At 45.9% G+C, this 12541-nt stretch overlaps 1 protein-coding gene across 2 annotated transcripts in view; it reads left to right on the top strand.

Moving 5' to 3' along the window:
• VRK2 (VRK serine/threonine kinase 2) overlaps positions 1-12541 on the top strand; it is a 148222-nt gene that overhangs the window by 132655 nt on the left and 3026 nt on the right. For both annotated transcript variants that reach the window (XM_075339369.1, XM_075339368.1), the window contains exon 12: positions 6379-6477. In XM_075339369.1, the coding sequence (XP_075195484.1) occupies positions 6379-6477 (99 nt within the window). The remainder of the gene's footprint in view (positions 1-6378; positions 6478-12541) is intronic.

The following is a 12541-nucleotide window of genomic DNA, read 5'->3' as shown; positions in this document are numbered from 1 at the left end:
CCTAAGGTGCCTAAACAGTGGAGGTCCCCCACAAGTGACCCCATTCTGGAAACAAGACACCTCAAGGCTTTTATCTAAGTGTATAGTGAGCAGTTTGAATCCAAGAGTACTTCACAGAATTTGATAAGCTTAGGTTGCCATATTGAAAATTTTAATTCTTTTCACAAAAATGTTGCTTTAGCATCATATTTCTTACTTTTTCAAGAGGCAACAACAAACCGTGGACCCAACAGGTTGTTATCCAATGTCTTATGAGCACAGGGATACCCCACATGTGGCCAAAAACCTCTGTTTGGATAAATGGGAGGGCTTTGAAGGGAAGGAGCACCATTTGAATTCTGGAAAAGTTGAAATAAATTGCGGGCACCATGTCACATTAGCAGGGCCTCTTGGGTACCTATACAGCAGAAACCCCCCACAAGTGACCCCATTTTGGAAACTGGATTTTATTCAGGAGTATAGTAAGCATTTTGAATCCACAGGTACTTGCTGTAGCAACAAATTTCTCACTTTTACGCTATGTGGCCATGATCCAGCGACACGGCATCTAGTACACAGTGTCAGCCTTCCTGCAGAGTTGTGAGTGTTGTCCACGGGAGAACGCAGCTGCCCATGCCCACAATCTGGGTTCAGGCTGCTGTGGAGCTCTATGCTACCTGCAGGGAACACTCTTGTTTCCGCAGCATAAATTGACATGCTGAGGCTCGGGAAGATGCACCACAGGTCAGTGTATGCTACGGAGAAGAGAAGCACAGTGGGCACGGGATTTCTAAAAATCCTTCCACTGTGCTTCTACTGCACAACGCAGCGTTATGGATGCAGGGAAAATACTGCGCCCAAAACGCTGCAAACCCCGATCGTGGGCACACAGCCTAAAATGCTACAATGGATGAATGGATAATGTCAAACAAATATAACTTCCCACCCCCTGCATATTCTGGCGCCCTTTAGTACCTTTCATGTGGCACTAAAGGGTGCCTAGCCTTGTATTTAGCCCCCCAAAAAATTAATAATTAAAATAAACGACGTGGGGTCCCCCCTATTTTTGATAGCCAGCTAGGGTAAAGCAGACAACTGTAGCCTGCAAACCACAGCTGACAGCTTCACCTTGGCTGGTGATCAATTTGGAGGGCACCCCAGGCGTTTTTTTTAAAAAGAAAAAAAAACAAACAAACGTGGGTTCCCCCCCCAAATTAGATCACCAGCCAAGGTCTAGCGGACAGCTGGGGTCTGGTATTCTCAGGGTGGGAAGAGCCATGGTTATTGGACTCTTCCCAGCCTAAAAATAGCAGGCAGCAGCCGCCCCAGAAGTGGTGCATCATTAGATGTGCCAATCCTGGCGCTTCGCCCCAGCTCATCCCGCGCCCTGGTGCGGTGGCAAACGGGGTAATATACGGGGTTGATACCAGCTGTAATGTCACCTGGCATCAAGCCCTGGGGTTTTTGATGTCAGGCGTCTATTAGACATCCGACATCACTAACCCAGTCAGTAATAGAAAAAAATAAAGACAAAAAAAAAAATTTATTTGGAAAAAAAACTCCGAAACATTCCCTCTTCCACCAATTTATTTTAAATAAATTCCGGTCGCTGTAATCCATTTTAGAGGTCCCTCGACGACTCTGGACCTTCTAGAATATTTGGGGCACGTTCAGGGAACATATCCCCCATTTTCTGGAAGAGCAAGCTCTCCATAAGCAGTGTGGGTGCAGTAATTGAGAATACTGCACTCACACTGCCCCGGTCCAACCTAGGGCAGAGTGACCTGCAGTAACCTTATTCTAGAATATGAGGGGCACGCTCACAGAACGTACCCCCCCATTTTCTAGAACAGCAGGCTCTCCATGTGAGGAGTGTGGCTGCAGATTACTGCACTCACTCTCCCCCGGTCCACAGTGCAGCAGCGAGGTCAGCGTCCCTGCTTGCAAGGATCCAGCTGACAGACGCTGTCTGCACATGCGGCGCCAGCTTTCCAGAAGGAGGCGGAGTGATCGCGGGGACGGAGCAGCAGCCAGGTAACGGGGAAGACCGGGGGCTGACGGCGGGAGACCTGGCGGGACCTGGGGACAACTTTTCTGTCGCATGTGATGTGTCACATGCGACAGAAAGAGCAGGATGAATGTGGCCACACGCTTCTGTGCGCTGCACGCCGCCATCTTGCATGCTCCGGAGGGGGAAGGGGGCGGCTCTGGAGAACCGGAGGGGGCTCTGGGGGACCAGAGGGCTCCGGTGTACCGGAGGAGGGGTCAGGGGGAGGACATTTCCCTCCGATCTGAAATGTTTGATCATTTCAGATCAGAGGGAAATGAATGCAGAGCCGGCGGCGGCAGTTTTCTGTGCGCTTCGGCGCCATTTTGACTGTTCCGGAGGGGGGGGGGTAGGGGTGGTGGGGGGACTCTCCGGTACCGGGGGCTTTGGGGGAACTAGGGGTTTAGATTTCTTTCTCATCTGACATGTTTGATCACGTCAGATGAAAAAGAAATCAGTTTTACCGGCCATTTCTTTTTTTTTTTATGTGATCGTCAGTATACGGTGTATACTGGCGATCACATTATCGGGGTCTAAAAAAAAAACACCCCGATTCATAATCTGGGCTGTCTCAGCTACCCCCGGTAGCTGAAACCCCCGAGATTTTCGGTCGCTGGGGGGCGCTACAGGCTTTTTTCGGCCCGACGCTTTAAAGCGGCGGAACAGAATAAGTACCCTGTTTTGCCGCCGCTTTAAGTCATACGGCCGTCGTTATGAGGTTAAGCTTCCTAGCTTTATCGTTTAGTCGACTCGGGAGCTGAAGTCCGACTCCACCACCCTTTGTGATTAGCAGCTTCTGTCTAAAAGTACACAGAAAACCTGATGTGGGCAGAGGCCACTTGTTAAGCTCCGCTATATGCTAAAACGTCAGAACAGCTGCAGCCAGTAATGTAAGTGATACATTGTTGGATTCAGGATCTCTTTGCCTATATCATGCTGCTCACAGATGAGGTAGCAAAAATCTGGTGACAGATTCACTTTAAAGACACACGGTCTACATGGCAACAATCTCTGTACTGCGTAGCTAAATATGTGAACACTAGATCAGTAACCGACTTAAATGCTTGTTCTTTAAATATATATTGCTTATTTACCAAAGATTTTATTAACTTCATGCTACCTGTATAAATTAGGATCACACAAGTACCCGATCAGTGCCTCCACACTTGGCACATAGGCAACTTTGCTTATTATGTGATTGGCTAGAAAGCTACAAATGACATAATTATCATGGCCTACAGACTTTTCTTCATAGCAAAAGCTCTAACAGGACGCCTTCAGGATTTCCTCTATTAATACAAGTCAGGCCAGTCACTGCAAATGAGAAGTAGAGTTAAAACCCACTGCATTAATATATTCATATACAGTAAAGACAAGACAGACTGTGAACATTCTTATTTTAAGCTAAATGCCAGAGTTTAATACATATAATCAGTCACAAGGAGTGTTACTGCCGTCTTCCCCAGAAAAGGTCAGATAACCTGCATGGAAAAGCAAATGTAGTGATTAAAATCACATTTCATAATTCTTTTTCATATTAATTAGGCTCATTGATATGGAAGAAAACTTGCTATGAATGGGTCCAGGTTTATGAATATGAATTTTAAAGCTGAAGACTTCTGGATTCTTTCCCAGCAAAGGTTAATAATAAATTCAGGTGGACATTTGGAATAATGCTGAGTTTTATTTTCACTAAAAAGTCTCTTTGTATAAGAGAAAGATTAGAGACTAAAATAACAAAGTGTGTATTTTTGGCTGCACAGCTCCATTTTAATATATTGAGGTAAAAAAAGCCATTTGTGTTACTCAAATAGAAACCAGTGTTTCCCTCCCAGGGGCACAGTCTGTTTCTAGTATTCGCGCAATACATAGCCTAGAAGTAACTGATCAAGGCCTGAGAAGTTTCGCTCCAGTATACATTTTGGCTTTCTTGTAGAAATCTCGCAGAGAATACATGGGTTAGTATCCGCCTCGTCCTCTTTTTAGCATGAGGTCAAGGACTAAAGCGGGCTCTACACGCTACGATATCGTTAGTGAATTATCGTTGGGGTCACTGTGTTTGTGACGCACATCCGGCATCATTAACGATATCGCAGTGTGTGACACTTACGAGCGACCTTAAACGATTGCAAAAGCGGTCAAAATCGTTTGCCGCGGAGAGGTCGTCTTGAAACAAAAAATCGTTTTCTGTTTATTAGCGATGTTGTTCCTCGTTCCTGCGGCAGCACACATCGCTGTGTGTGACACCGCAGGAGCGACGAACATCTTACCTGCGTCCACCGGCAATGAGGAAGGAAGGAGGTGGGCGGGATGTTACGTCCCGCTCATCTCCGCCCCTCCGCTTCTATTGGACGCCTGCCGCAGGGCAAGTAAGTGCGTGTGACGGGGGTAAGCGAGGTTGTGCGGCACGGGCAGCGATTTGCCCGTGTCGTACAACCGACGGGGGCGGGTACAATCATTTGCGATCTCGCTAGCGAGATCGCAGCTTGTAAAGACCGATTAAGGGATTGTCAACTACCTACTTGACTTCCCCAGTCTCGTCAGTCATCAATTCAGGACTAGATATGAGCAAACCCGAAGTTCAGAGATCGTACCAAACACAGACTTTACAAAAAAAAAAAACAAAAAACAGTTCTGTTGCTTTATGTGTGCTGACCACTCGCTCGATCATCGCTGTGCTCTGATATGCTCGGTGCTAAGCCCAGTGCGAGCCACTTGTAGTGTTTGAATGGCTCTCACTTGGGTGGGGGGGAGGGATTCGGCGTGTTCAGATGTAGTGTGTAACCCCCCCTACCAAAAAAAAAAAGAAAAAAGAAAAATGAAAAAAAAAAAAACACTCCTAAAAGTTTATGGCTGGATGCATGTGCGTGGAGACCTAAACTGTCCAATCGATGACTTCAAATTAAGTTCAGATCAAGATAGGATCCAGAACCCGGCTGAACCCACAGAACCAAACTTCAACGGGTCCACTCATCACTATTCCAGACCCCTATGCAAAAAGAAAAAAAAATGTAAGATATGTAGCCAAACATTAGCTGCTTATTGGTTATAGCCGGTATGTGATACAAATTAAAGAATGTACGTCTGGAACACCAATGGTGTGAACAAGTTGCAAGACTCAAAAACATAGGGTAAAGAGTTGCACACCAGTCACAATGTATAGGGGAATAATGAAATGCAGAACTGCTATGGGAAGACTAGCCTGAAAAATACAATGGACTATCGGAAAAATGAAAAACATGAAAATGGAATATGCATAACTGCTGTGAATAATAAGAATATAAGAGATGTTTAGCCATTGTATTGATCAATGCAAAAGAGACCCAAAACCACGCCAAGGTAATCGCTATTTTTGGGGTTCCTAACCTATGTGTAACCTCACCTGCAATTAAAAAAACTTGCTCTGTATTGGAAGCAAAGGACCAACCTATATATGTGAAATAAGACGCATGGCTGTGGGTGGGGCAGGGTTCTCAGACAGACAGTGCATACAAATTAAAGAATGTGAGTCTGCAGCACCAATGGTGTGAACGAGGTGCAAGACTCAAAAACCTAGAACTATGTTGTTATGGTGTTCCAGACGTACATTCTTTAATTAGTATGCAGAAATCATATCACTCTCCGGGAAGAGCAGCACCAACATCAATGGAACAGAAGAGGAAGGATAAATCCAGCGAGCTCAATGGTTGTTGATGAATAAAAAATATTTTGTTTATTTCAAAAACTAAATAAAAAGTACAGATAGCAGCAAAAAATATATCAGTTCAGGCAGAGATGGAAGATTACTGCTGTAAACGCACGGCAAGACGTGTTTCGGCTATACCTGTCTGAGTCCTATCATTGCTCCTGCCATTAATCCGACGCAGAGCCTCCTCATGAAATAGCAGCATACACTGGACTGTGTTTGGTAAGATGGCTTTCTTGGTGTTTTGTTCTAACATCAATGTGTGATTTAGTTATTGCCAACACCTGTTAGGTGCCACAGGTAAGTTACAGGTGCTGGTAATTACACAAATTAGAGAAGCATCACATGATTTTTCAAACAGTACCAATACTTTTGTCCACCCCCTTTTTTATGTTTGGTGTGGAATTATATCCAATTTGGCTTTCTGACAATTTTTTTTTTCATTGAAGACAAATTAAATGAAGAAGATAATACCAAAGAATTTGTGATTGCAATCATTTTCAAGAAAAACTGAGTATTATCTGACAGAATTGCAGGGGTGCCAATACTCTCTCTCTCTCTATAGATATATAGATATTTATAAAGTCTTCGGTAAGCTTAATGTAGAGGGAACGCAAAAAATGTGTGAATAAATGCCTTTACCATTTCTGTTGTATTCTGTCCATAGCCAGAGATCCGAAAACACATGAAAAAAGAGACTGAAGATGATGTACAGATAAAGAACAGTAATCCACTAAACCCATGCACTTCCTATAAAACACCAAAGGTAAAGGCTCTTAATTCGCAATTCTGCATGTACCAGCACACAGTTGGCTGTTTTAGCATCCTGTTGGTCTTTCACCTATGTCCCTGGTTGTATGAACTGTTGCAATGCATGCAGTGAGTACATAAATGTGTATACAGACTTAATATTTTAAAGGGAATCTGTCAGTAGCATCAACGCTCCTAAGCCATCTATTTTAGCATGTAGGTCATAGGAAGCTGAATAAAATACCTTGATATTTGCGATCCGATGTCTTAAGGCCCCGTCACACTAAGCAACATCACTAGCAACATCGCTGCTAACGAACAACTTTTGTGACGTAGCAGCGATGTTGCTGTGTGTGACATCCAGCAACAACCTGGCCCCTGCTGTGAGGTCGTTGGTTGTTGCTGAATGTCCTGGGCCATTTTTTAGTTGTTGCTGTCCCGCTGTGAAGCACAGATCGCTGTGTGTGACAGCGAGACAGCAACAACTAAATGTGCAGGCAGCGGGAGCCGGCTTCTGCGGAGGCTGGTAACCAATGTAAACATCGGGTAACCAAGAAGCCCTGTCCTTGGTTACCCGATATTTACCTTTGTTACCAGCGTCCGCCGCTCTCACTGTCAGTGCCGGCTCCTGCTCTGTGCACATGTAGCTGCAGGACACATCGGGTTAATTAACCCGATGTGTGCTGTAGCTAGGAGAGCAGGGAGCCAGCGCTAAGCATTGTGCGCTGCTCCCTGCTCTGTGCACATGTAGCTGCAGCACACATCGGGTAATTAACCCGATGTGTGCTGTAACTAGGAGAGCAAGGAGCCAGCGCTCAGTGTGCGCTGCTCCCTACTCTCTGCACGTGGAGCTGCGTGCGCTGGTAACCAAGGTAAATATCGGGTTGGTTACCCGATATTTACCTTAGTTACCAAGCGCAGCATCTTCCACGCGGCGCTGGGGGCTGGTCACTGGTTGCTGGTGAGCTCACCAGCAACTCGTGTAGTGACGCTCCAGCGATCCCTGCCAGGTCAGGTTGCTGGTGGGATCGCTGGAGCGTCGCAGTGTGACATCTCACCAGCAACCTCCTAGCAACTTACCAGTGATCCCTATCAAGTTGTATCGTTGTTGGGATCGCTGGTAAGTTGTTTAGTGTGACTGGACCTTTAAACCAGAGAAATCCACGGTTATCTTAATATGTAAATAAGCAAAAGCAGCAAGGACGGGGTACAGAGTATTAAAATTTAACTTTTAATAAATCCTATTAAATCGTGTCGGATCTCATATTCTTTTCCTGTGACATTACTGGAAAATTTCTTTCCTGTTTTTAGTGCGTTACAGGCCACACAACCACTACAACGGAAGCATCCTTTGGTGTTACTCCTAAGCCATCCGCTGCCAGATTCCCTGTTGTCAGTGAAGTGGCTGTGTACCAGTCGGTCTTGTAGGGACCTAGCCCTCCTGTAGGTAATGCTTGGTTTATTTGAGATAAATGTCCCGATGTCCTCATCCATCATTAGGATAGGCCAATATTTTTCAAGCACCTTCCTCACCTCCTTCGCCCCGTTGTTATAGGTAGTGATAAACCTGATCGCCTCATTGGTTTTGACATCTTCTTTTTCTTTTGGTGGATACAATAGTTTAGTTCTCTCGATTCGACCAGTCACCCTACGAGCCTCATTGATGACCTTACGTGGATAACCCCTTTCTAAAAAACGGGCTTCAAGATCGTTAGACTGCACGGCACAACTCCCCTCACTAGAGCAATTTCTCCTAATCCTAGAAAACTGTCCTCGAGGAATACCCTTCTTTAATGCCAGAGGGTGCCCGCTCTCCCACCTTAATAGCGAATTGGTCGCTGTAGGTTTACGGTAGGTACTCGTGGCCATACCCCCTTCTGCAGTTTTTTCTACCAGGACGTCCAGAAACGGAAGACTAGAGGGATTGCTCTCATATGTAAAGCGGAGACCAGGGCTATTAATATTCAATTCTGCAACAAAAGCAGAGAGTTCAGATTCAGTGCCCTTCCACAAAAGGAACACATCATCGATAAACCTGCTCCACAGCACAATCCTGTCCGTGGGTAACGCTGACTCATCCCCGAATACCACAGTCTCCTCCCACCAGCCCAGGAGCAAATTTGCGTACGATGGCGCACAAGGGCTGCCCATCGCAGTGCCCCTGAGCTGGTGGTAGAGCCGGTCCCCAAACAGGAAGATGTTGTGCGTAAGACAGAATTCCAAGATCTGTAAAAGAAAAGAGTTGTGTTCCTCAAATTGTCTCCCTCTACTATTGAGGAAGTACCGTACAGCCTTCAGACCTGCTTCATGTTCGATAGACGAGTATAATGACTCCACATCAATACTCGCTAGTATGACATCATCATCCACCGAGACACCTTCAAGTTTTCTGAGTAAATCAGTGGTGTCTCTAAGGTAAGAGTTTAGAGAGACGACATACGGCCTCAGGAGCCTATCGATATAAATTCCTAGGTTCTGGGTCAAACTACCCACACCAGACACAATTGGTCTACCCTTAAGCGGATCCAACCCCTTGTGTACCTTCGGTAGACAATAGAAAGTGGGCGTGACCGGGAAACTAGGAAAAAGAAACTCAAACTCCCTTTTGTCAATCAGGCCATTCCCTTTAGCAGTCACCAAAATGTCCTTCAGTTCATTGGTAGGATTAACCATGAGCCTGCCGTAACTCCTCCTGTCATTAAGGATGCTGAGGCACATCCTCCTGTAACCATCGATGTCCATCACAACAACATTCCCCCCTTTATCTGATTTCTTCACTATCAGATCAGGAGATTTTTCAAGGGATAGCAGACCTGCCATCTCCTGTTTTGTAAGATTGAATTTACAGGAATGTGCCGTACTCAGTTGTTCAAGATCCTTGGTTACTAAATTCAAAAAAATGTCAATGGAGCCTACGTCACTACCAACCGGGGGCATTTTCTCACTACCTAGCTTAAGGTCCGTAAAGGGTCCCAAGCCACTGAGGTTAGGGTCAGTCTCACCAATATTAAACAGTAACCTCACGTCCTCCAAAATGTCACCCGGAATACCCAATTCCAAACACTGCCTTTTATCTTCCCTAACAAAGTGTTTTTTCCACCTTAATTTTCGAACGAAGAGATTAAGATCCTTGACCCCTTCGAACGTGTTAAAATCAGAGGTGGGCACAAAGGTAAGGCCTTTGTTCAAGACCGACAGTTCACCGCTTGTCAGTTCCCTTTTTGAAAGATTTATCACCTGAGTTGGACCAGAGGGAGAGAGGTGCCCGCAGGCTTCTGTCTGTTCCTCAGAGCGTAACCTGTTTGTTCTAAAAAACGATTGTTACCTCTATTTTTCCCTTTATTCCTACCCCTACCTTTCGGTGCTCCACCACGCCCCTCGATGTCAGATGCCTCAGTGTCCGTAGAGGTGCTGTCAATCTCGTTGGGCCTAGGGGGTCTGGATAGAAAAAAGCTATATGCCTTATTGTCTCTAAAATCTTGAAGGTCACGTACGTAAAAGCGGTGTTTTTTCTCTTTAAGGTGGTATTGAAATTTCTCTATAGTGTTCTGCAGAATGGTTTCTTTAGCAGTAAACTCACCCTCCGTAGAAAATCTCTTAGTGATATCAATTTGCTCCTTGAGAGTAACCTCAAGGCCCGCCAACCGCTTACGTTCTTCGTCCAACAATAAGGTCATAAGCTTTAGAGAACAGTCAGTAACCTCCTTCTCCCATCTAGATGCCAACTCAGTTCCTCTATACCTGTATCCAGGTGTTAATGAAATCCGCAGATAGCGGGAGTGCCAACAGTCTATGTAATGACTGATATGTAGATCAGAAGAGCAGACTGTCTCACACTGGTAACGCCCATGACTAATTGGCTCAACTTTGTTGTGCTGGTGCTACGTTTCTCTGCCCGCCCAGTGAATTGAATTTGTTCGGTTTGAGGGGGCGTGACGCCGTGGATAATGCGCGCTGCCTTTTTTTGGCAGCGTGTTCTGCGCATGCGCCGGCTACGTCACTGGTTGTGACGTTTGCGGTCCAGGCCTGCGTTCCACAGTGCGACCCGGAAGTGTGGGAGGGTCGGCACTGGCGCGGCGCCACACGTGGGCAGCTGAGCAGGGTTTAAAAAGATGGCGGACGCAATACAGCGGTGCGCAGCATATAGGAGCCCCGCTGTTTGCCGTCCGGTAAGATCCTGCCAGTACTTTTTTCCTATTGTTTGCATGGGGAGTCTGTTTTTGGATATAGGTATCTGATGGTTTATGTGTTTGTTTCACAGCATGTCCTGTCCTGTCCTTTTGATATAAGGACTGACTCTCGATACTCCCCTGACGATTATCTTTGTATATGAAACGCGTTGGGAGAACAAGGACATCAGGACCTCTATCTCCGTAAGGGGACCAGGTGTTAAGTCCACTGAAATAGGACCACCGGGACGCCCAGGAGGACTTGAGGATCTCTGATAGGGGTTGGATCGTCGTCCGATGTGGTGAGATCGTTCCATCCTCCTCTATCTCGCTTAAGGGTTCTTGTGACCTGTTTTGATACCGTGTTGGTCCGGGCCCAAAAGGGGTGGGCTGTCCCAGTGTATTTTTTGGCACGGGTCAGCTTACCTACTGACGTTATCTGCACAGGCGCTGTCCTGGGCCTGATGGTACCCCTATACATGCTGAAGGGGATTTTCGTGTCTTGGTTTTAAGATAACATATGTGGAGGAAGGCTTTACCTGCTTCCGTTTTAATAGGATTTATTAAAAGTTAAATTTTAATACTCTGTACCCCGTCCTTGCTGCTTTTGCCTAGTTCACCAGTGTGGTACATTACCAGTAGCTATTTAAATAATATGTAAATAACCTGTTAAGATCTCTGGGCCAGACACTGATCTCCCTGAGTATCTGCCTCCAGAGCTTATTTTAAATGAAAGGAGGCGTTACCAGTGTGAGACAGTCTGCTCTTCTGATCTACATATCAGTCATTACATAGACTGTTGGCACTCCCTAACATGCAATCTGAACAGGTCATAACTGAATATGACACAGTTCAGCATGCAACTTTTTTTTTGTCATTATACATCAGTCATTACATGTCTCACCCAGGTATTTCACTCTATCATTTAAAATAAGCTATAATGGTAGAGTCTCAGGGAGATCAGTGTCCAGGCCATAGATCTTAACCGCTCATTTACATATTAAGAAAAGGGTGGATTTTTCTAAAATAAAACATCTAATTGCAGATATCAAGGTATCGTGTTCAGCTTCCAATAACCTACATACTCATATAGACGGCTTAGGGGTTGATCCTACTGACAGATTCCCTTTAATGTCTATTTCACTGCTACAAGACTTGTGGTTCCAGTGAACTAAACGTAATCATTTTAAACCCCTGTAGTGAATTTCAGCTCATTAGACCTGTAGGAGGTCCTAGTATTACTACACAGTGAAACAAACCCAAGTACTGTAAGTTTACTTTTGGCTAAAGGTGGTGTCACACACAGCGACGGTGACAACAACGTCGCTGCTACATCACCAATTTCTGTGACGTAGCAGCGACGTCGCGTCGCTGTCGCTGTGTGTGACATCCAGCAACGACCTGGCCCCTGCTGTGAGGTCGCCGGTCGTTGCTGAATGTCCTGCTTCATTTTTTGGTCGTCACTCTCCCACTGTGAAGCACACTTTGCTGTGTGTGACAGCGGGAGAGCAACGAACTGAAGCGAGCAGGGAGCAGGAGCCGGCTTCTGGCAGCCTGCGATAAGCTGTAACCACGGTAAACATCGGGTAACCAAGAAGCCCTTTCCTTGGTTACCCGATATTTACATTAGTTACTAGCACCGCTGATCTCACGCTGCCAGTGCCGACTCCTTGCACTCCTAGCCAGACTACACATCGGGTTAATTACCCGAGTAATTAACCCGATGTGTACTCTGGCTAGGAGTGCAGGGAGTCGGCACTGGCAGCGTGAGAGCACACCGCTTAGCGCTGGCTCCCTGCACACGTAGCCGGAGTACACATCGGGTAATTAACCCGATGTGTACCCCGGCTAGAGCAGGGAGCCAGTGCTAAGCGTGTGCGCTGGTAACCAAGGTAAATATCAGGTAATGGT

The sequence above is a fragment of the Anomaloglossus baeobatrachus genome, chromosome 3 (assembly GCF_048569485.1).
Source record: "Anomaloglossus baeobatrachus isolate aAnoBae1 chromosome 3, aAnoBae1.hap1, whole genome shotgun sequence".
Classification (NCBI taxonomy): Eukaryota; Metazoa; Chordata; class Amphibia; order Anura; family Aromobatidae; genus Anomaloglossus; species Anomaloglossus baeobatrachus.
This window is presented reverse-complemented; position numbering and strand designations above follow the sequence as displayed.